A 25676-nucleotide genomic window follows, 5' to 3' on the forward strand; every position below is an offset into this window, starting at 1 on the left:
TCTCCTTTCCAGAACTGACTGGCCTTGCTGTGTTATCTTTTTTACCCCATTTCTTTCATTACCACCACTGCCCTGCTTTGTTTGCTTTTCTTCTTTTAGCTGACTTCCCATGACCTCATTCGCCCCAGATTATGAAGAAGGGGGAAAGAAATATTAAGTGAACGAAAGTGTGGGAGCATTTGCATAAAATGAGGCACAGCAGTTGAAAAATTGTGTAAAACAGGTGTGTTGAATATTAAATACCACAAAGAGCATTTTGGGTTGCCTTGAGAGCTTCACGACTGCAGAAGGATGAGGAGTAATTGTTCATGAAAATAGTTTTTATGATAGAAGAAGAATATTTACATCATGTTCCCTTTATCATATGACCTGGAAAATGAGCGATTGGCTGTATCATGGAAACTCAGGCAAACTAAAATAAATGAGGAACTGTTATACGCACAGAAAACAACAGAAAACAAAACAACCAATTAATCACTCTAACACCGTGTCCTAACCAGGATGAGACAAAGTTGCCAGCAACAAACAGTTTTGCTGTCCTCACTTAATGCAGAACTGTTAGGTAACCTGTCAATCACAGCCATCAAGAAATAATTCATGTTTAATATACTCTAGTTCTATGGAGAGAAATTTTGGACCAGTGAGACAAGCCAGTGGTAACATTATTTCTCTCTCTCTCCTCCTCCCTCCCTCCCTCCCTCCCTCCCTCCCTCCCTCCCTCTCTCTCTCTCTCTCTATCTATCTATCTATCTATCTATCTATCTATCTATCTATCTTTATATCCATCCATCGATCCACATAACCACATCCATCCACCTATCTATCTACCTACTTACCTACCTATCATCTGTCTATCTATCTGTCTGTCCGTTCATCCATCCACATAACCACATCCGTTCACCAATCTACCCTTCTATCTGCCTATCTATCTACCTATCCGTCTGTTCGTCCATTCATTCATCATCTATCCATCTCTCTAAACATAACCACATCCATCCAAATATCTTTTAGTCTATCTACACTTATATGCTCACCCATCCATCTGTCCATCTATCAGTCTATTTAAACATAACTATATATTTACATATACATAATAATATAATATAGTGTATATCAGCACAAAGTTTGACAACCCTCACCAGTATTGAGTTTGGTGCCTTTGGCACATGCCACAATGGCGCCCATGCTGGGCTGGGACGTCATTCCCGCCATGGAGTCAACCGCCACATCCACAATGTCTGCTCCAGCCTCTGCACACGCCAGCATGGCAGCCACTCCGGCCCCTGCGGTGTCATGAGTGTGCACATGGATCGGCACGTCTGGGAAACGGTCCCTCAACGCGCTCACCAGCAAATGGCCAGAGTCAGGCTTTAGGAGACCCGCCATGTCCTGCAGAGAGGAGAGACAGAGAGAGAGAGAAAGTAAAGGGAAGTGAGAGAAGTGCACCAGAAACAAACAGAGACAGTGATGCAGTGGTATTTTATGTGTGGGTGGAGGCAGAGTGGGAACAGCAGTCGAGATGAAAGAGTGAGCAAGAGTTGAGGTTAACAAAACAGACAAATGGATAAAAAAACCCACTCAAAAATAAACAAACAACCACCTTGATACAGAGGATGTGTGTTCCAGCCTTGACCAGCTCATCTGCTAGTTTGAGATAGTAGTCTAAAGAATATTTCTGCCTTGTGGGGTCGGAAACGTCGCCAGTGTACGAGATGGCCGCCTCCACTACTCCTCCTGCTGCACCTGCTGCCTCCATCCCCAAGAGCATATTTGGAAGATAGTTCAATGAGTCAAACACACGGAAGATGTCCATGCCGTTTTCTTTAGCCACCTCACAGAACCTAACAAAAACAGGAAATGATGCAATGAGTAACGATATATCAAAGAGCTGTTTGTTTCGGTGTTGTTATTGTTCACACAATCTAAAACTAGAAAGGTAAAACCCTGTTTTTAGTAACTGAAATAAAGCAAAAAAATATGTATAACATATATTTTCATCATTATATTTTACAACACATATATCTATATAATAAGATGAAACATCTAAACTTTAATGTAAATTAGAAATGTTGCATTGGGAACAGACTGAAATTTAAAAAAAAAAAAAGTTTAAGCTGAAGTAATTTTACTAAAATGAGAAACTAGAACTGAAATAAAATAAAGTGAAATAGAAATTTATTTATAAACACATACAAAAAAGCACATAAAATTTCTAAACAAAAAACACTACCTGAAAATATGAAAAAGCTCATTTAAAATATTATTAATAATACAATAGCATATAAATAATATTAAAATAACACTGGTTTGTTTACTTAGGGGAGGCTTAGAAGATACACGTGTCATTCCTGTTTTTTGTTCTCCTACCTTATTTAAGCAAGTATTTAGGGCCCATTAAAATGTCAGTTGCTTATGTAAATGTAAAAATCAAAAATCTCCCATAAACAGTAAGCAACATATTTTTCCATTGAAAATGCTGAATGGAAACTGGTAGCAGCCATTTTATGGTAGGTCTGAAACAAAGCCATTAAACGATCACAAATGCTCCCCAGCTCCACATTCTAATATGAATTAAAAGCCATCTGAATGGTGCTTGGGGCCAGAGTCAGTGGCAGCGAAAAACAAATGGAGAAGGCTAAAGCCAGTAAAGACAAAGGGTTTTTCTAACAAGTAGTGGAACCAAATGATTTTTCACTTTGTTCATTAAATGTCTGCATTCTTCTGCTGAAGTGGGCGGAAAACCATATTAAAATACTCTGTCAGTGTTTCATGTGTCACAATTCAGCAGCAGAATTGTGCCGTTCCTGAATCTATGGTGTAATGGCAAAAGAATTTACTATTGCAAGCAATTCATAAACAAATGACTCTAATGAGCTGGTTATTTTTAATAGTGGCAAACAAGAAAAGAAAAAACAAAACAAAAGAGTAATTTCCAATTTGATTGCTCATGTACTTTCTCAAAGGTATGATATTCATTACTGTAAGTGGAATCTGAATCAGAACATTCAATTCCTCGGGATTCCGGTTCGTAAAAAGATTAACCTTTGAGAAGTTCATTCAGACTGTGAGCAGGTTGTGGTTTAAGATACCACATGACTCACTTGAAGACGGCATTGTCAGGGTAGTTTGTGTATCCAACGGCGTTGGCACCTCTCAGAAGCATCTGAAAAGGCACATTTGGCATCAGAGCCCTCAACTCTTGCAGCCTTTTCCAGGGACACTCACATAGGAAACGCATTGCTACATCAAACGTAGCGCCTGGTGAAGAAAGAGACAGGACAGAAAAAAAATAAAAATAAGAGGATCAGGATATACACATAAGTGGAACAGATGTGGAAAACTCTAAGAAGCATGTAAAGCACCTTCCTATTGGAATCTCAAGTCCTTACTTTGATTCCAGAAATGAACTCAATACACATCTAGTGTGCAACAGTCATTCAGTATTTATAAAGGCTACATGACAACCAATTACTTTTAGGATTAGGAATCCAGAACTGGTTCTTGATCAAAAAATAAATAAATCTAGAAACCAGTTGAGTCTTATGTGCCAGTTCTTTTTAGTGAATCAAAGTTCTTTCGTGACTCAAACACTTGGTGCTAAATAAATCAGTGTAGTTAATGACTGGCAGTGTTATTTTCAGATTATCTATATACTGATATATTATTTAATGAATGAATGAATGAATGAATGAATGAAGCATTTATATAGCGCTTTATTGTGTACTGCTATGCACCCAAAGCGCTTTACAATCATGGGGGGTCTCTACTCAACCACCACTAGTGTGCAGCATCCACTTGGATGATGCGACGGCAGCCACAGGACAACGGCGCCAGTGCGCTAACCACACACCAGCTACAGGTGGAGAGGAGAGAGAGATAGAGCCAATCAAGTGGATGAGGATTATTAGGAGGCCATGATTGACAAGGGCCAGAGGAGGGAATTTGGCCAGGACACCGGGGTTACACCCCTACTCTTTACGATGAGTGTCATGGGATTTTTAATGACCACAGAGAGTCAGGACCTCGGTTTAACTTCTCATCCGAAAGACGGTGCTTTTTTACAGTATAGTGTCCCTGTCACTATACTGGGGCGTTAGGACCCACACAGACTGCAGGGTGAGCACCCCCTGCTGGCCTCACTAACACCTCTTCCAACAGCAACCTAGTTTTCCCAGGTCGTCACCCATCCAGGTACTGACCAGACTCAGCCCTGCTTAGCTTCCATGGGCAACCAGTCTTGGGCTGCAGGGTGATATGGCTGTGGCATAATGATATTTTATACAAGCTTAATATTTTCAATCTTCATTTGAATTTGGTTTTAGTAGTTGTCTTTTTTTGGGGTTTTTTGCCAAATCAACATTTCTAATTTTGTTTACTTTTTCATTTAAAGGAATATTTCACCCAAAAATGAAAATTCTGTCATTAATTACTCACTCTCATGTCGTTCCAAACCCATAAGACCTTCGTTCATCTTCGGAACACAAATTAAGATAATTTTGATGAAATCCAAGAGCTTTCTGACCATGCGAAGACAGCAACACAACTGATACATTCAAGACGCAGAAAGGTAGTAAGGACATTAAAAAAATTGTCCATGTGACATCAGTGGTTCAACCTTATTTTTATGAAGCTACAAGAATACTTTGTGCGCAAACAAAACGGTCTACGCATGGTCAGAAAGCTCTAGGATTTCATCTAAAATATCTTAATTTGTGTTCTGAAGATGAACGAAGGTCTTATGGGTTTGGAACGACATGAGAGTGAGTAATTAAAGACAGAATTTTCATTTTTGAGTGAACTATCCCTTTAAGTTTAGGTGTCTCATCTAATATTTATATTTTATTCCAGCGAAAAACTGCTTTTAATAGTTTCATTTATCCATAATTCATATGACAACATGTATCTAAAAATGCATTATGTGTTTGCCAGTAGTAGTTGCTTACTAAAGCTGTTTTATAAATAGTATTATTTGCTTTACGGTACCTAGCCTGTGTAAACACATTTTGAAAAAATAGTTTTATACTTATAAGTAAAATCATCAAACCATTTAACAATGGAATTGCATTTATTTTTAACAAACATTTATTCCCTAAAAGTACTAAAACACAGAGTCATTAAGAGGAATCAAAAGTAGACCCTGTCTTCATTGGTATTTGATCGATCTGTGTTATTCAGCTGGAATGAGGGAAATATGCGAGTCAAGGTGGAGAATAGTGGGCTGGGTTTGCTGCTAGAATGCAAGAGAGCGGTAAGGCAAAAAATAGAGAGAGAGAGAGAGAGAGAGAGAAAGAAAGCATGAGAAGAAAAGAAAACAATAGTGCCGAACTAGTACCACACCTCCCCAGTTCTCCACACTGAAGAGGTTGCTGAAGCTGTGAGCCACAAAAGGCGCAATCCGTTTGAGGTCGTGAGTGCGTACACGAGTGGCCAGGAGGGACTGGTGGGCGTCTCTGAACGTAGTGTCCATAAGCAGCAGACCCTGGTGGGCACGTACCGCCTTCGCAAAACCATCTGGACCCTCTCTCAGCAGCACATCCCTGAAACCCACTGGTGGCTCACCTGCAGAGTGCATACAAATACACAAACTGCCAATTAATAATACAGACATCATCACAAACACCACGCTGCGTAGGACTACAAAGGATAAAAAACACCTTTTTTTTTTATCAGGGCTGTTATTCACATACAGACACACAACAACAACAACATCATGCATCTTAATAGACATACAGTATTGCAACAGAAAAAATGAAGTAGTTTTTCCAGAACACAACAATTGATTTTTGCTCTTGGCACATGTCCAAACAAATCCACACAAGATGGAAGTAAAAAAAAAGTGAATGAAAACGTGGTGGAGGGGCTCTTTTGTAAACAAATGTCTATCATGTTCCTCCTGAAGTAGATTCATAATATAGTCATGGGTAACTTCATGAAACCCTGAGGGGGAAGGATGAATTATAACCACCCTCTGAAAGACGTAAACATACTCTACTTCATGCCTTCTGCAGTGCATCAATGAAATATCACGGCAACCAAGTGCAAAGGCAGCTTATGCTGAGTTTGTAGTGTGAGAAACTGACAGCGTGTGAATGTAAGATAAGGAAAGTGTGTGTGCTTCTCACCGAGGGGTACTGGTGGGATGACCGGATCGATGGGAGAAGGCTTAGCCTTGACAGGTATCGGAGTAGTCGGGCCGTTCACCATAACATGCCCTGAATGACGAGCAAACGTAATCACACACAAATAGTCCACACTGCCTCAAATCCACCTCTGCTGGTATAAGACACTGAGTGGATGGGTCAAGTGGACTAGAGACTGCACAGCCCACGTTACTTAGAAGGTTTTGGCACTTGGCTTGACTTAAACTTTGTAAAGGGCTGCTGAGAAAGAGAAGGGATGGTGAAAAGTACACATTTTTGTTCATATGCACAATACCTTCCAAAAACTTTCATTATATTATTCTTATTTTCAAAAGAAATATCTTCTGCTCTCCAAGGCTGCATTTATTTGATCAAAAATACAGTAAAAACATATTTCATATTGTGAAATATTAATACAATTTTAAGCAACTTTCTTTTTTGAATATATTTTAAAATGTAATTTATTTATTATAATATATTAGCAGCCATTACTCCAGTCGTCTGTCACATGATCTTTCAGAAATCATTCTAATATGCTGATTGTGCTTATATATATATATATTTATTTATTTATTTTATTTATTTATTTATTTTTTTCTTCCCAGAATTCTCTGCTGAATAGAAACTTAATTCATTTCAAATAGCAAAATTTCTAACAATAAATGTCTTTACTATCACTTTTCATCAAATTAATGCACCTTGGTTGAGTATTACATTTCTTAAAAAAAAAAAAAAAAAAGTCTTACTGATGCTAAGCTTTTAAAAGGTAGTGTGCAAATCTGCACAATTCACTCTGTATTACTTGCACTGATATTAAACATTCAAAATAGAAACACAGGTGTTCATAATCTGTAATAAGATCACTGAAGCATTAAACATCCATTCAGTTATTTTACAGTACCTCATGAACATACAGTACCTCAAAAATAAAGTTTTACACAAAGAAATCAATTATGAAGCAAAAAAGTGACAAAAATGTCCCAGATGTAATCAATGTCCGGTCAAAAGTAGTATATTTATGGATTTTGGTTTCATCTGCTGTCTGACCTTTTATTCTATTCTATGCCTATTAAATAATGTGTTTAGTTGAAATGAGTTCAATAAACGCTCTTGAAGAGTGTTTATTATTTCATGACACCTCGTGCATTATTTAAGGCTACTTGATTTGATTTTATATTTAGCAGCCGTAACTGGTCATACTGAGAGTTTTTGACAAAATCGACAACATGCTGTGTTTTATGGTTTGAACTAAATGCCCTCATAAATGTATAAATGCCTCTGATAATCAATTCTAAGGTAGCAAACAAAATTTTATAAAAAAAATTTTTTAAAAAGTGTTATTTTCTGACACTAACAGAAACTAATAGCACTCTTGAAATGAATCAAATATAAAATAAGTGCACCTTTATATTCAGTCAAACGCGTGTGAATCATTCTGTTCACTGAAACAAATTTTCAATAAAAGGTTACCCAGGTAGTGAAGCAGTTTCTGGGCTCGGTTCTGCACCGGTTTGAGGTTGAAGAGTTCTGGATTCTCGTCGATGAACTGAGTATCTACTGTCCCGTTCAGAAACTGATTATTACTCAGCACATTCTGGAGGAACGGGATGTTTGTCTGGGGAGACAAAAGAGAACAGACAAATACATTTTTAACTAGTTCAGAGGAACTGATGAGCTAAAAGCTGGAGAGAGCCTAGAGTGGGCAGCTCTTGAGAGACAAAGAAGACCAATCCAAGACTGCGCTCTCACACGGGCTGAGCTTAGGTGCTAATGGTCCTACACAGGCCAGATGGGGCCATTTGGTAGGCAGTTCTAAAATCAATACCATTATCTAAACACTCAATACTCCCTTCCATCACTATCAAACCTGCCTTTGAGTGTGTGCAAATTGGGCTCGGGTCACCGAGGAAACTGTGCTCACTGTTACAGCATGAAGAAACAATTCAATATACTGAGCTGACATGCAACACATTTCAAGTCCTGTGTTCCTGATATAGTCTGCTACATGCATTTCTGTGGTGCTCTGAGCTGAAACCAACGGCTGAACACGAAAGATTTTCCAGAATCCATTAGACTGACTGTCGATACTGTACTCCAATGGCAGCCGGAGAAGGGGAGATAATAAAGGTTTAGATAGACATGAAAGAAAGGGTATGAAATCGGAAGAAGGTTGAAGAGATCGGGAGTTGAAGAGGGAGCAGATTGAGAGACTAACAGAATAAGCAAAGTGTTAATTGAAACTCTATAGTTTTAGCACTTGGATTTTGCACCCTTGCCACCTACATACATACACATCACACATTGATTCTCTATGGAAGGGTTTAGTGGAGACCTTAAGAGAACAAGTGAAGGAGAGATCGAGGATGAGGAAGAAAAGAAACCAAAAGAAAGGCCGAGTCCAAATCTTCTCCCAAGAACTGAGAGTTGGAAAGAGTCAGCTTTAATCCGCCAGCACTCTGACCCAGATTCTTCTGACTGCAGGATTCCTCCTCATTCCAAACTTCTACATTATTTCGCTCAAAAAACAGACTGTAAGCATTTTAAAATGTAAAAGCAGACGCAGCCATTTTTGGTTTGAATGCACAAGACTTCTGGTGTCAGTTAGCTGTACAAAAACAGTCTGTTATGCTGCTTGATGTTGGTATATTTTGTTACAATGGTTTGTTTTGCAGATAGTTTTACTGTATACTGTTCTTTGTCATTCTTTAGTTATATACCTGATGAATCGCATGAAATTTACAGAAAACAGCTTACTTCCGTGTTGAAAAATAAAAACAAAAATATATTTTTAAAAACCTGTGTTGGTCACCATTGACAATTGTATGGACAAAGAAACATCTCTCTCAAAATATCTTTTATGTTCCACAGGAGTAAAAATGTTTGTAATGACACGGGTGCATTTATAATTCATTTTTGGGCGAACTATTCCTTTAATTTACATCTTAATACAAAATCAAATCAAGTGCGTCCAAACTTTTAACTTTATACAGACATACAGACACAATGCCGGTGACACTGAACTACCTAATTTTGTGCAAGACAAAGTGCTTGAAGCTACAGACTTTACATACTTGCACAATAAGATGCATAATGATGTACTGAAAACCATTGTGACTACCATAGCTGACGGGCAGCAAGTTCAACCCTCTATGGTACTGTGTTACCTCCAGGCAACAAACAAATTTTGACTCACTGAACCAAAAGACAACGCCCAATTCATGAGTCTATTCTTTATGCAGAAGGGAGGACCATATTCTAAGTAATAGAAATGCACAAATTGACCATGAATTAAGCCCTATTATTAGAATCATACTACATTATGTATATCTATATATATAAAAGGAAAAAACTATGTTTGATTTTTATTTTTATTTTTTACCCAATGGTATAATAATGCATAATGATTTTTGGGAAAGCAGAGCAAACAAGGGATTTTCGATAACATGATTCTGCAACCACATCCTGTCCACATGTTCAATAGAAAATAACCATGATGCTGAAGAGCACAAGCATGCACATAACTCCACAATAATCAAAGCTTTCTCTTGGCTGGTAAAGGAAATGTCTTTTTACAGCTTTGCTTGGACAGTGTTGTTTAGTGGTAAACCACTGGGTATTGCTGGAAACAATTTGTTGCCCACAAGCTATCCACAACGGCTGGCTAAAATCAGGGAAGAGAGAGAATAAGAGAAACAGCAGGAGAGAGAAAACACTGGAGTTTAAACATTTAAGCACAGACAGGCTGTGGATATATTCAAGACTACCTGTCTGGATTTTTACATTTAGAAATAAAGAGCAAACACATCGAAGAATACAGGGTTAAATGAGCAGTTACAATGCCAACCATCCAACCACGGGACCAGTATAACAAGACAGATGGAAGTACAGATGGCGATATCACAACGTAGTCTCACAGATTTAACCAATTTGGGTAGCTCAGAGTTTGGAGCTGTCCAGGGTGCTGAAATCTCTCAAGTCCACTGTGCTTTACTCTGTTTCCCAACCTTCTGTGATTCCACAGCCTCATTAGAAAAACTCGAATATGCCTTAAACAACAACAAACTAGAAGTGTATTCATATTATATTCACATGATAGCTAATTATTACCATAAAAGCTACTATTATTATAATGAAGTCTTTCACAAGTTTTGACAATTCTGAGGGCAAATCGACCGAGAAAGACCTAGGAGCAAATTTATTCAGAAGTAAAATCCACATCGAGTGTTTAATTAAATTCAAGACATTTGTATTATTTTTATTTTCATCTCTTTCAAACCTCAACAAGTATGAAATATCACCCATCAGCAAAACGCATCATCATTTATACAAATGTTAATGAGAAAGGCACCAGCAGCAAGAACATCTTTGAGAAATAGTACACAAGATTAAGTCCTCCAATTGTGAGGAAACAGTGATTGTTATATTTAAATCCTGCAGATTTTCATTGTTTATATACGCACATACACTGTTTAAAAATTTGGGGTCGGTTCAATTTTTGATGTTTTTTTAGTCTTATGCCCAGTAAAAACTACTAATACTGTTAAATATACTAAAATACTATTATTACAGTATAATATTAATGCATTTAAATTAACTGTTTTCTATTTTAATATATTTTCATCAGAAATTATTTTAATATACTGTTCTAATGCTCAAGAAACATTTCTTATTATTATCACTATCATTGTTGAAAACAGTTGGTCTGCTTAAGATTTTGTGAAAACCAATAAATAAAACTATTAAATTTCTTCCAAAAAAGCCTTTCTAAGCCTAAACTTTTGAACAGTAGTGCATATTTTACTACAAAATAAATGTCCACATTAATTGTCAAACCACACATTTTATTTATTCTTCTTAAAAAGGAAATACATTCGTTACAGCCTTAATATTTAAAGATGTAAATTCACTCGTATAGGTTCAAGAACCAAAAACTAAATCTTACAGTAACCCGCTTAAGTTTCCCCCAGGGTGTACGCACCCCTGCTGGAATCACTCTTTCACAGCAATTAGTTGTGGCTTGGATCCAGCAGTTGCAGTCTCTTTCTTTATGCAACCGCAATGTACATGCACACATGAATCATTCATCTTTGTCTTATGGTACTTAAATGTATTATTAATGATCTGTCATTTTTTGAAACATGATTTAACCGAGACTGATTTTGGCTCACCGGCCAAATCTTGAGTCTGATACGTCAGCCGCAGCGAGGTTTAGCAGACTCTGAGCCCACCGGTTACATGCTCCAAGTGTGTGGAGCTGGGCTATAGCGGGCCGCTGGCAATGTTGCGTGCCGTCCGCTTAGCTGTGCTTGCATGCAGTCAGGCCTCTATATATAGACCCGTATAAAGACTGAGTGTGACTCACGCTCACCTAAAATCACAGAGCCCAGAAAAACAAAGATTACGGGAATCAGAGATAGAACATGAGAAACCAAGAAAAAGTGTAACTTGGACTGAACATCTTTGGCTCCTTCTCTACTTCTCAACTTTGCTGGCCGTGTAAAGCTGTATTAGCCTCACGCTCATAAGATGATTATACAGCTCAGCTTATAAGAACGGCTCTCTCATGATTTGGTACAGACAGTGGGCTTTGAACCGTGACCGCTTGCATCAACAAGAAGTGTCATAACACTGGACCAAGACATTGTTTTTAGGCTAACACTTTACAACAAGATTCATTTTGTTAACATTATTTAATGCAACAGCTACAATGAGCAATACTTTTTAGGCATTTATTAATAAGGATTGTTCCTGCATACAATACCATTCAAAAGTTTTGGATCAGTAGGGTTTCTTTTTTACTTTTTATTTTTTGATGCTTTTAAGGATGCATTAAATTGATTAAAAGTGACAGCAAAAACAGTTATAATGTTACAGAAGATTTATATTTTGAATGAATGCTGTACTTTTGAACTTTCCATTCATCAAAGAATTCTGAAAAATTCAGCTTTGCCCTCATAGGAACAAAATTACATTTTAAAATATATTAAAACAGAAATGATAGCATTTAAAACAGCATTACTGTTTTTAAGTATTTTTGATCAAATTAATGCAGCCTTGGCAAGTATGAAACATCTTTTAAAAAATCTGACAGACCCCAAACTATTATACTAATACATTTTAACATTTCAAGTTAACATTAGGTCATGTATTACGAATGTTAATGATTTAAAAACATAGTACATAACATTTTTATATTATAAGTAATAAAAGCCATTATTAGTTAATAATACCTACAGTAATACATTAATGTTAACAAACTGAACATTACTGTCAAAGGCGTTACTGTTTTCATTCATATTTGAAAGTTTATGCATTTATGAATTTTTTCACTCATTTTAAGGTATATACTTATATGTAGTCAACAAAGCTGTTTTGGGGATAGGGTTGGACCCATGTCATATCCTGTCAAGGGCATAAGAATACCCTTTGTTGCCCACCTCCAACAACCCATGCATCTCTCAAAATCAGCAACTCTTATCCATTTTTAATGATATAGAATGAATTAGCATTTTCAGAAGATGAAAATCGACTCTGTGGGAGAACTGGTGACAAAAGTTCTTAGTGTGTCTGCTGACTGATGGTGCCCTGCTGTTAAAAATGTACTGTCAGAGGGACAAAGCTTTGGGCAATTCCTCTCTAGATCCAACCTCCCACCCCAGTCAGCCAATGCACTCCCATTCTGCCATTTTTACCCTTGCATTTCGTCTCTCCCCTCATACCGAGAGCCAAGACTGCTTCAGGCTCTGCCACTCTCTCCTCCCTCTCTCTCTCTCTCTCTCTCTCTCTCGTTCTCTCTTCCCTCCCTCCCGCTCACTCTGCCCTTGCTGTAGCAGACACATTGCAGTCGCAAACGCTTGCACTCGCATCGACTTGCTCTCTGCATCAGAACCAACAAATCACAGACTCGAACAGTTGGAGAATACAGAGCAGGAACGAAAAAGCAAAAACAAGGCATTGATTGATGGCAATAAGCAACATCGGTGGGGACTCAACCGCACAGTTATAAGAAGGTTCTTCGTGCCTGTAGGTGATGGTTTCCTACTTTGAGGGCAGGGTTTCCCTGGACCGTTCGCAAAAGTAAAAACAAAAGAAGCAGTGGGGAGAGAAACGAGGGGTGAGGATGCTACCAAAAATCCCTCCCTGAGGAACCTGAGAGGATGTAGAGGGAAAGGGACCCCTGGAAGGGCAGCAGATCTCTTGGACGGACGGAAGCAGGAATTTGGAAATAAAAAAGGTTGGTATATGTTTGCCTTCACTCTTTAGGTATTTAGGAGAGATTGAGGAGGAGTGGAGACAGAGATAAGGAGATAAGGAGTTAAGACAGTAGAAAGACCACAACAGTTCAGGGTGGATTAGAGAGAAAACAATAAAGAGGGAATCATGCAGTGAAATTGAGTGTATAGATTTCTAGTCCATCTAGACAAGAGTGTGTGCACACACATACACACATATTTGGCTCAGTCAGACCCACGGGGTCTGCTTGAAAGCAGGTCTAATTGGATTATTTGCTTTAATGCGCCAGTTTACAGGAAGAATCAATTAATTTAGGATCCTCAATAGTGTAAGATGCCGACATCAGCAAACAGACATGAACGATACACAGCATGCTTTCCACTTATAGATGTGGCATCTGAGCTAAAGGTCCATGCAAGAGAAATGAGAGAACAAAAAGAGGCTGATGATAAAAAAAAGGATTGTGAGCTTTTAATAGTAGTTAAATATTAATTAAGAGAGATGTGTGTTTCTTTTGGCAGTTCACTCAGAGATGAAATGGATTGGAAGCCACTTGCTACTGGAAGCGCCTTTGCAAATAAAAGAAGATTTGAATAAAACAAGCTTTCACTGGAATCTGACTTTAATAATGCTGTGAAATAAAGGAGAATTTTGGATGAAACAGGAAACAATGAAAATCAAGAAAAAAAACAATCCAGACATACCCAATTCCATTTAACTGAGGTTCACTAAGGATTATGGAAACGGGGCAGTGACTCATGGCGAAGAAAAGAATGGCAAGGCAGTGAGGATGTGACTGTCAGTAAGTCATCCATTTGACCACAGATCAAATTCACATCATCGTGATTTTCGGCGATTCACTATGTGGAACCAATTGACCCTTGGCACATCTGAGTATTTCAGTGTTTCCCTCTGGATTTTCATCTGAAGCAATGATGGGACTAGCTGGGCAGTTTGTCTATAAAAGAACTGAAAGGATTGGAAACCATTTTAAATCTTGATGAAACAGACACAACAGGTATGAAAAATGACAGTAATTTTTCTCCTTTCCCTCCATGCACAAAATATTCTACTGCTGGCAGGAAGAAGCTCATGAGGTTTGTCAATTGTTTGCAGGATATGTACAGTGTGTAATTCCAAATTCAGCACAATGAATATGAATTCCACTGGGTATTCATTCTTTATAGCAAATTTGCACACATACAGCTTTGAGCCAATTGCACATGGTTATTTATAGGATATAACACAACTCCCTACGCTGCCCCATCTTATCTCTTCATCTTTCCCTTTCTCACTTGCACACACACACACACACTCTTGTTTTTAAAACTGCTTTGCGAATGTCATACTGGAGCAATTATGTAAGACTGAAATGAACAGGCCAAAATCACATAAACAACAAATAGAATCATCAGCATAACATTGCAGCATTTGTTGACGGTGACTGATGGACTAATTAAGTCAAGCATTTGCAAATGTTTAAGGACAATTGTGCATTGGATATCACAGGGTTTCGCTCTTGTGAAATCAATTAAAATTCATTTACACACTCGTTGCAGCTCGTGTCGCTCCCTACTGTCATTGCACTGGTTGTTTGGAGCAGTCCTATCCGTGTGTGCGACACACACAGACAGTTATGTATCAGGTTAATGGAGTAATCAGACCCCTGTAGGAGAGCAGGGAGGAGAACAAACAGAAGGACATAAGACTTGGGTAAATAGATACACTTTGTCTGCACACACAGCCACAACAACAGCCACATAATCTCACATCTGCGATGAGAAGACAGCCAAGGCATTCATCACTTAGAATGTGACTGATCATCTTGGTGCTTGTCCCTGGCAGCCAAATCGAGTCTCTCTTTCACTCACAAACCAGGGGAAAAGTTTAAAGTTCCTGCTGCACTTGCTGGGCACATGATAAATGCCTTGAAATCTAAACAACTGACAAAGGATTGCAGGTACACCATTAATCTGAAGCAATGGACACTGGTAGATCGGCTCACGATTAGCTCCTCTTTGATACACTGTAAGATGAAGTAAGCTTATACTGGATGAATGACTAGGCATAACACCAAGTCTCAGTGGCAATTAATGGATAACCGCATTTGTGCAGGGGATTAGTGAACGGACAAGCAGGCTTAGGACTGAAGGAGACAGAAAGTGCTTAACTTCTCCCGGTTCTGAGTTGAAGCCTCTAATGTTTGTTCTCTTTACACAGGTCTGTGGACAACCTGGTTACCATGCCACGCACAGAACCAGGGAGTCCATCTAGAGGAACCAGTCTGTTGCAAGAACAGGAGAGCTTGAAATGGATCCAACCAAGGAGATGTCCTGCTTCATCTATCCCTGTCAGCACAACAAGTGTCCGCCCCAGTCCCATGCTACAGTCAACAATTTTCTGGCTGGGTCTCCTCAGCTCCATACTGCTGCGGAGTGGACAAGGTGTGTTGGCAGGGGAGACATGGGGCATGGTGTCCATCTGCCCCATCCACTGCGTGTGTCGGAACTTATCAGAGTCTCTGAGCACACTGTGTGTGAATAAAGGTCTTCTTTTTGTGCCACCAAACATTGATCGCCGCACCGTGGAGCTGCGTCTTGCTGACAACTACATCCTGGAAGTGGGAGGTGCAGACTTTGCCAATATGACAGGACTAGTTGACCTGACATTGTCACGCAACACCATACATGCTCTGAAACCACTGGCCTTTGCTGATCTGGAGAGTCTGCGTTCGCTTCACCTGGACACCAACCGTATCACAGTGGTGGGGCCTCAGGATCTGACAGGTCTTATTAACCTTCAGCATCTCATCATCAACAACAATCAGCTCACAGATGTTTCGGCGGATGCTTTTGATGACTTTCTACTAACTCTGGAGGATCTGGATCTTTCCTACAATAACCTTCGCAGGGTTCCTTGGGAATCTATTCAGAATATGGCTAGCCTGCACACCTTAAATCTAGATCACAATCTAATAGACCAGATTGCTGAGGGTTCTTTCAGTGAGCTCTATAAACTGTCCCGACTGGATATGACCTCCAACAGATTGCAGACTCTTCCCCCTGATCCACTGTTTTCCAGATCCCAGATTGGGGTTGTCAGTCCAACACCTTACAATTCAATCACCAGCCTTAACTTTGGGGGGAATCCCCTGCACTGCAACTGTGAGCTGTTGTGGCTACGACGACTGATTCGGGAAGACGACATGGAGACGTGTGCCACACCTACTCATCTGGCGGGTCGATACTTCTGGTCCATTCCAGAGGAAGAGTTCACGTGTGAGCCTCCACTGATCACCCGTAATACCAACAAGCTGTGGGTGTTGGAGGGCCAAAGAGCCACCCTTAAATGTCGAGCCATTGGTGACCCTGAGCCAGTCATTCATTGGGTGTCACCAGATGACCGTATTGTGGCCAACTCTAGTCGCATTCGCTCATACTATAATGGCACACTGGATTTTTTGGTGACCCGTGCTAGAGATGATGGCACCTATACATGCATTGCCATCAATGCTGCAGGGGAATCCACAGCTCTGGTAGACTTGAAGATCATCCCTCTTCCTCACAGAGGGAATGGTACAATAACTCTTATCAACCACAGAGACCCTGGATCCTCTGATATTAGTAGTGGCCGTGGAGGGGTTGAAGGGGCAGGGACTGGTGTAGTGACTGTACGGAATGCCACCGGAGGCAAAGGAGATACTGGAGAAAGAGGAAGTGGAAGCAGTAATGGAGGAACCGACACCCTGGTAGGAGTTCTAGGTGTGACATCCAATTCAGCACAGATTCGCTGGAAAATGAGTCGATCTTCAATGCCTTTCTTGGTGTGGATGTATCAGATCCAGTACAACAGCACAGCTGATGACGCACTTGTTTACAGGTAAGGATATCTTGTTTCTGTATTGTTGCAGCACTTTTGACAAAAAAAGAGAAAATGACGACTTGGTTTTTAGTGTTTGGTTTTCATGCGTTTCAAGCATTTGGTTTTCATGCGTTTCAATGTAAACACCCTTGGTGCTCATGTTCATGGATTATAGGCTTCAGATATTGATGGAAGGATAAGGCCAAAAGAAACAGAGACAGCCCAAAGCGGATGGAAGATTCAAGTTGAGCCATGAGGCTAAAAGAGATACAGGCAGCTATTTATAGCCAGGGAGGGGTAAAGAAAGCAGAGCAGTGGAGCGAGAGGACCTGCTGACTCTGGGGAAAACAGGATGGACCCTTTAAAAGGGCAAAACCTACACATTTAAAGATGGTGTCACAATGAATCAGGAAGAATGAAATGGATCTAAATGGAGAGAGAAAGGGGACAGAAAGATGGGGTAGGTCACAAGGGAAGGGCTGTGGGAGTTGCTTACACCAACTCTTCTTAAGACAGGTGGTAGAAGTCAGTAGTGGTTGGCTTGGTTCTTTTACACAAAAAAACAAACAAACAAACAAGAAAACTGTTGTTAAATTAGCAGCCAAATAAATATCAAAATCAAAATAAATTTTCTCTGTACAACCAGTACTTAAAGAAGCCACCTGGCTTTTTATCGTCTTTCAAGTCTGATGGTTCTTCAGCTCGTGTTCTCTCATGGGATAGTGAAGTGTCCACTGTTTGCACACTTCAGAATCTCATCAAACGCTGTACATCATCTGGGTATTGTTCAACTACTGATCAAGAATACATACTTTTTGCATAATGTGCAGCAGTATTTGGATGCACAAACAACATAGTTTGCATTAGGGCTGCATGATATATTGCGTGCGATTGTCATGCGCATCTCGTCAGTAAAGCCGGTTCCGTGATTAACGTTAAATCTCCATCACCTGTTTTCAAATGGAGCGCCATTTAATACACAGAGCCGTAGATCACTGACAAGCTATGCAATATCACATTCAATGTCGCAGGTGATTCATCTGCGATTCTGAGCACGAATTGCGTAGCTTGTCGGTGAACTAAGGCTCTGTGTATTAAATGGCGCTCCATTTGAAAACAGGTGATGGAGATTTAACGCTAATCACGGAACCGGCTTTACTGACGAGATGCGCATGACAATCGCATGCAATATATCGTGCAGCCCTAGTCTGCATGCAAATATCCTATTACAGACATGAAAACAGAAATTCCTTCATGGTAGCCTTTATTTTACGATTTGATTTGTTTATCTCACTCTTCCTTTTCATTACCTTTTCCTTTCCCTTTACAACCTTACTAGAGGCTCTTCAACTCAATAACATTGAAGAGAGTTGAAACATATTCAATGCACATGCACAGAAGAACCTATTCTTGCATGGTAAGGACATACATTGAGAGGCTTAACAAAAGAAAGGAGCAGTGAGATTTCCAGGGATTGGGATCAATAATAAATGGTGAAGGTGAAGGGCATGTTTGGATGACAAGGAGAGAAATATATATATATAGATACAGGAGGATGGGTTGAAGAGAGGGGGATGAGGGTAGAAGTAGCAGCAGCAGTTGCTGAGTGATGGCAGGCAGAGAAGTGCATGAGTGGGAGGCCAGGCATCTTCATAATGGACTTGTTACTACAGCTATTCCCATCAACATGCAGGAATCCGTAAGAGTAAACACAGTAAGCTACTCTAGGCCAGAAGACAGACATTAATGCACATTGACTGGCCACCTTGAGTGCATTGCTAAACTAGATAGATAGACTTTTTCCTAGATATTTTTCCACATTCAAGAGACGCTCCACATTCAATACAAGTTAAACTCTATTGACAGCATTTGTGGCATAATGTCAATAACCACAGAAAACAATTTTGTTTCTCAGTTTTTTGTTTTCTTTTCTTTTTTTTTTTTTTAAATCAAACATCATGGTTGCAGCAAGACACTACTTCATATACCGTTCATTTAATATAAAGATGGGAAAACTGTTCATGTTAAAACAAGAACTAGAAAAATCACTAGCATACATTTTGGCCTGAACTGATCTAAAAATGCAAAATCACCCTATGGAAATAATGGGAGAATTTTGCATAATTCGTTTTCAAAATCACTGGCCAACACCATTCATAAAGAAACAACTAAGGCTTCATTAACATCAGATCATTAAGACATGTTTCCTGTAAGGCTTGTAATTCAAATCATCCATAAGAATTTGAAATTTAATATGCAGATAACCATGCAAATGTCTCACTGATATACAATGACACACTGAGCTCAAAAATAAGAGAAGTCTACATGAATGTGAATTCAAATGTCTTTGATTCCTTACAGTGCAGCACGTATTCAATAACACCACAGTTCTTTTTACTGAGGTGGAAACTCAAGGAAAGATAAATAAATAAATTAATTAATACAATTGACGAACCTCAACAAAAGATTCTTGAATCTGAAAAGAAAGGCGGCGAATAGCTTATTGAATCTAGTGCAAAGGAGATTGAAAATTGTTCAAGGTCCATCTGCTGTAACCACCAATTACCTCTCAAAGTAAAGTGAATTTAAGGACTTGAATCAGGTGTAGCCATCCAAAGCATTTTCATTACAGACATATATACCAAGCAGCCAAAGCAAATGCGCAGGACACAGTCAATGAAGTCTATTAAAGAGTACTGTATGGACACTGTTTCTGCCAGAGATGGCAGATTGTAAAGACTAGTGTGGGCAGGAGACCTTCAGGCAAGCAGCATGTCGGCACCCTCTTAGCTTTAATGTAAAAATGCTTCATCGCTTGTCAGACTGCCGCATACACAACATCCGCAGTTTATTCTTAATTTGCTCATTTCTAGAAACCACTTCATAGCAGGGTATTGATTTAAGCCATTTACACTACAAATCTGAGCTTCTAAAGCTCACTTTGTTGTGCTTGATGCATTTCTGTCTGGATATTTCCTTGATATGATGTTTAATTTATCAAATGTTCTCTTCTTTTTCTATTTGGTCTCAGAATTCTGCCTCCAACCAGTAATAGTTTCCTGCTGAAAAACTTGGTGTCAGGAGCAGACTACAGCCTGTGCGTCTTGGCCATATTCGATGATGGCATCTCCTCCTTGGCTACTACAAAGGTGCTGGGCTGCATCCAGTTCAGCACTAAAGAGGATTATCCAGAATGTCGTTCTCTGCACGCTCACTTCCTGGGCGGCACGTTGACAGTGATGGTGGGTGGCGTGGTGGTAGTAACCCTTCTGGTCTTCACCGTGGCCATGATGGTGCGCCATCGCGTCTGCGGAGAGTGTCGGGACGATGCCAACAGGCCGGGCAAGTTCTTTCCAGCCAAAGGGGTGGATGTTTACGCCCAGACGAACGGAAACAACAGTATGATGATGGTAGCGTTGCCAAACGGACTCTTGGCCCAAAGAACAAAAGACAAACCCAAGCCCAGCTCTCTCCCAAAACCTAAACAGAGCCCGGAGCCACACCGTGGCACATGCGATAGGGGAGACGGGGCAGTGAGGGAAAAATGTTTTAGTCCTCTCACACCAGAAAGTGAGAGATTGACACTCTATTATTCCCCAAGTAACACACTGCCCACGCCGACACAAAAGCGAGCAGGTAGGCTCAAGCAGAGGAAGTCTCTGGAGAAAGACAGAGACGTGGACAGACAAGTCTTGGCCTCGCTTGCAGTGACACAAGATGGAGATGATGGAAGGGAAGGAGGCTCAGACTTGAGGCAGGCACTCAAGACCAAACGTAGCTGCTCTTTTGATGTGGGTGAAATCACCACCACTACGTGTTACAGCTACGCCAAGCGTCTGAGCGTCATCTGGACCCGACGTAGCCAGTCCCTACACGGCATGCTTGTCCACTGTGCCTCCACCACCAGCACATCCAGCACGGGTAGCAGCGAGCAGTACGGCCACGGCCTAACGCAGAACTATCTACATGCCTTCGCTTCCAACAACTCCTCCAACTCCAACTCCAACTCAACTTCAAACTCAAACAGTAGCATGACCGTCAATCCAAGAGACCTGGAGGAAAGCGTGGTGTAGATAGTGAAAAAAAGACTCCACATATGGGTGGGTGACATTTAGGAAAGTCTGATACGAACAAATAAGGCAACTATAAAAACGAGATGAAAACTAATTATTAGGGGAGGGCAGGATTGATGAGAATAATGCTCCTGACACAAAGGATTGGCTATTATTTTATGACCGTCATTATTTCCCACAACACAACAAGGCTCAAAATCAAATTATGTGAAGACAAAGAATGACAAGTAGGATTTGAAGAAATAAGAATTCAAGGACAGGCTTGTTTTTTTTTACGACAGGCCCAAGGCATGGGGGATTACAACCTAAAGCATCTGTTTCAACAAGATTAATTAACCAATTAATAAATTATTGAATAAATCAGCCGCTACTTTATGCAGAAGAAACATTATTTGAATGCTAATGAGGAGCTGAACTAAAGGGGTAAATATTACAAAAATAGAAAGAAGAAAAAAAAATAAATAAAAAAACAAAAAAAAAAAACACTATTCAAACCCAAAGAGGGAATGCATTATCTGTCGAAATTCAACTGCTGCGAAGAAGCACAACATGTCTGGACCCTCTAATGAGGGAACGTATATAAATATGCTGTAAAGTTTTTTCCATTTTTTTATTTTTTTTTGGTGAATATGTTTTTCAATTAATTGAATAATGGAAGGGGGACTCACAGAACACTTCAACACACTGGTGTTTAAAACGGGGAAACCATTTGTTCAAATGTCATTCAACAGTGGTCTGAATAGTCATAATTGTTCTTGTCTGATCAGCCTTTTTCCAGAGTCATAAAAATAATAAAAAGCTGTTCTGTAAAAATGATATTCTGTATTGTGGAATGAAGCTGTAATGAAGCTCTAATTGAGATCAATCTGATATGATAGCTCCAAGGTTAATTGCTTAAGAGAAGCTGGAATAAAAAGCCATATGGCACAATGCTTTGAATCAAAAAACAAGAGCGCTGCAGTTGACTGGCAGCATGGCATATACAGCACCCCAAAAAAACCTGATTATAATGTCAGATAATATAATCAGCTTAATGTCTCTACTGTACTAATTCTAGATCAGCTAACTTAACTGGAAATTTAATTGCAGATAATAAGCAGCAACAACAACAACAACAAGGTCTGTTCATCCGCAAGACCTCAAAATAAGTAACGTGTTATATGAGCGAAGGCTTCAAGATGAAACTTGTTATTTCCAGTTATGTTTCTTTATTTCTTTTGTGTCAAGCCCACTGAAGACCATTTTATATAACAGCCGACAGAAGAGGAGGAGAAAAACAGGACTGAGATGAAAGGAAAAAGGTAGGGGTGAAGGTGTGGACCAGAAAAAGAGGACAGTGGCGCAGTTGGGGGAGGTTTCCTGTCTGCCTGGTCTGTGTGTTATGCTAAGCGCTTTGTTACAATGTATATCGCAAATGGTCTTTGAAGCTCAGGTTGTAGCCAAGATATAATGATATGGAGAAATAATGTGTATGTGTATCATTTTTTAATCAATACATGCTCTTTTATAAAACCTAGTGAGCAGAATACTGAAGAGGGCTCAGTAAGGTGCATTTATTTGATAAAATACAGTAAAAGCAGTATTATTGTGAAATATTACTACAAATGAAAAGAATTGTTATTTATTAGTATTTTAATTGAATGTAATGGCAAAGGTAAATTTTCAGCATAATTTCTCCAGTCTTCAGTGTCATATGATCCTTCAGAAGTTGACCTAATATGCTGATTTGGTGCTCAACAAACATTTATCATCATCGACGTTAAAAAACAATTGTGCTGCGCAAAATTTTTATTTGTAGAAACCGTCATTCAAACTACCATTCAAAAGCTAAAATAGATTAAAAGAGGACAGGCAAGGCATTTATAGTGTTACAAATATTTCTATTTCAAATAAACGGTGTTCTTTCAAACTTTCTACTCAAAGAATCCTGAAAACATGTATTACAGTTTCCACAAATATATTAAGCAAAAAAAAAACAGCTTTTTACAATAATAAGAACCTGACGATTCTGCAGTTCTGGCTGCTGAAAATTCAGCTTCGCCATCACAGGAATAAATTATCTGTTAAATTATATTAAAATAGAAAACAATTATTTTAAAATGTCAATATTTATTTTTACTATATTTCTTATAAGAACCAGTGGTCTAGCTTGTTTTCCAGCCTGGCCAAGATGAGGTTTAGCTGGGTGACCAGCTGTTCTCCCAGTCAGACCAGCTAAGACCAGCTTAGACTGGTTTAAGTGGGTTTTTCTAGTAGGGTCCATAGATACAGTAGCTCACTAGGAGCTTGGAACAGAGCTACACACACTATGCTGAGGTCCTGCCTCATTTAAAAAAAAAGGTGGGGGAAGATGAAAGAATAAGGAAAGAAAAAAAGGATGAAAGAAAAAAAAATCATAATCACAGGGAAAAAGTGATTGTCATAAGACCTAGCAGACTGCAAAAACTACCAGAAAAAAGCACAGTTTCACACAGATTTGATATCTAGTTCCAGTCAGGAACAGCATGTACTAATCGCATGGTCTCATTTTTACAGGCGCTTTTGTTGTCAGAGTGTGATGTCTAAAATCATGAGCATGCTTTTTATTTCCAAAGCACCCCTAGAGTGCATAAATGTCTTTACACACTCCACAAAGAGCACAAAACTCCTACTGCACGGAAGACAAGTGTGGGCAGCACAGGGAGGAGGAGGTGGAGGAGATGATGGAACGGTTCCTTATGATTGCTACAGGCGACATTCTGCCCTTTTTTACCCAATTAAATCCTTCTGATTGGCACATAGGTGGTTAGCCGATCATGCATGCAGGAGCAGTGATGCAGACAGAGCTGGCCTGTTCTCTCTGGCTGTGACGACTCCACTGCAGCTGCAGCCTCTGAGCTTTACCGCCTCTCTCTCTCTCTCCTGTGAGTCTTGACAAGACGATAGCTAGTGCAATGCACAAAAAACGCAGCCTAAGCAACTTTAGTCCTTTGAGTGTCAAACTCTAACTTACTTTACTATGGGCATCCACCACAAAGCGCATGATGGTTCACAATTAAAGTATTCACAGTGAGGGTTAGATGCAGTCCTCATACAAATGAAGTTCTTTAAGAGACAGTCCACTCAAAAAAATGTAATTTAAAATATTTAAACAGAATAAAAATAACAGCATTTGTATTTTTGAGTGATCTATTCCGTAATTAAAAATGTATGAATTAAAAAAATTTAAAAAAGCAGTTAATTGGGACAGCTTGCAATTTATTGATTTTATTTTATTTTTATAAGAGGTGACTTACAGTGCATTTAACAACACATTTTTGTAACAGCATGCACATTCCCTGGTCTTATTGCATTACTCCAAAAAAAAAGTAACGTGCAAGATATTTCATCAAAATGATGAAATGATGATATAAAAGACCTCTTATATGCCAAAAGATCAAGGCAAATTTGATTGATCATGTCATGACCCCTTTAAATAAAAAAACTTCTCTATTAAAGTGCAATGAACTTTTAGTATGTGTGTGAAATGAAATGGCTTCATTTAGTCATTTTCACTGATAGGATTTACAGTAAAATACTGTGTAAAAGAGAAAACCTGAGCAAATCCTCATATACAAAAAGACGAAAAAGAAAATGGAAAAACAATTCTTTAATATTCTGTTTTACTAAAACGGGTTGCTAAATGTCTTTTCATGTTTTCCCAAAATGCTGCACAATTAAAATACAAATTAAACAATTAATTTAAAAATGCAATTTCAAAACTGCTGAATATTATTTTTGACAAAAATAACACATTATAGAAATAAAATGGTTGCTGATGCCATTTCATTTTAACAAAAACAAGAAAAAGGCAAGTCCTCACATTCAAGGAGACGAAATGAAAGCACTTTAAAAAAAAAAAAAATGCTTGCTATTTGGTTGCAAAAATTGGTTGCTAATGTAATTGTTTACCCAAAATGCTGCATAATTAAAAAAAATAATTAAATAATAATAATAATAAAATAAAACCTACAACATAAACAAGTAAAACTTAGAAAAAGATCAAATGAAAGCAAAATAAGAAAAAAAAAAGTGCACAAATAACTACAGAAATAAAAAAGGTTCCTAATGTTGCTCGATAATGTTAGGAAAAAGGACCAGCTCACAGCAAGTTCTGTGCTCAAATATAGACAAATGATTCAATCTCAAGTGTACAGTATGTATGTTCCTCTGATTCTCCCCTGCTGTCAGGACTCTCTTCTCAGAATCCTAACACCAAGCACAAAGTCTGCATTTTGACTTGCTCACCTCTCTCTTCGCCTGCAGGTCATGATGTTCCTGCTTTTCCGTCAATTTAAGCAGGGCGGAGAAGTGTGAGAGGAAAAGAGGACAAAAGAGACACAGCTTTCAG

The 25676-nt window shown here is 39.1% G+C and overlaps 2 protein-coding genes across 3 annotated transcripts in view; one reads left to right on the plus strand and one right to left on the minus strand.

The window, feature by feature from the left end:
• The window catches only part of pcxa (pyruvate carboxylase a), a 117170-nt gene that overhangs the window by 14270 nt on the left and 77224 nt on the right, over positions 1–25676 (minus strand). Inside the window, exons 11-16 of the mRNA XM_058757338.1 lie at positions 7611–7755; positions 6123–6212; positions 5338–5559; positions 3102–3258; positions 1601–1841; positions 1140–1389 (exon numbers count right to left, since the gene is read on the minus strand). Coding sequence (XP_058613321.1) covers positions 1140–1389; positions 1601–1841; positions 3102–3258; positions 5338–5559; positions 6123–6212; positions 7611–7755 — 1105 coding nt within the window. The remainder of the gene's footprint in view (positions 1–1139; positions 1390–1600; positions 1842–3101; positions 3259–5337; positions 5560–6122; positions 6213–7610; positions 7756–25676) is intronic.
• lrfn4a (leucine rich repeat and fibronectin type III domain containing 4a) lies at positions 12956–21790 on the plus strand. 2 transcript variants are annotated; one of them, XM_058757340.1, is made up of 5 exons: positions 12956–13374; positions 13895–14391; positions 14933–15086; positions 15594–17252; positions 20266–21790. In XM_058757340.1, the coding sequence occupies exons 4-5, from the start codon at positions 15616–15618 to the stop codon at positions 21305–21307; spliced, it is 2679 nt and encodes an 892-aa protein (XP_058613323.1). In that variant the 5' UTR covers positions 12956–13374; positions 13895–14391; positions 14933–15086; positions 15594–15615; the 3' UTR covers positions 21308–21790. The 2 variants fall into 2 exon arrangements, with proteins under 2 accessions (XP_058613323.1, XP_058613322.1); XM_058757339.1 differs by lacking the exon at positions 14933–15086.

Source organism: Onychostoma macrolepis, chromosome 21 (genome assembly GCF_012432095.1).
Source record: "Onychostoma macrolepis isolate SWU-2019 chromosome 21, ASM1243209v1, whole genome shotgun sequence".
Classification (NCBI taxonomy): domain Eukaryota; kingdom Metazoa; phylum Chordata; class Actinopteri; order Cypriniformes; family Cyprinidae; genus Onychostoma; species Onychostoma macrolepis.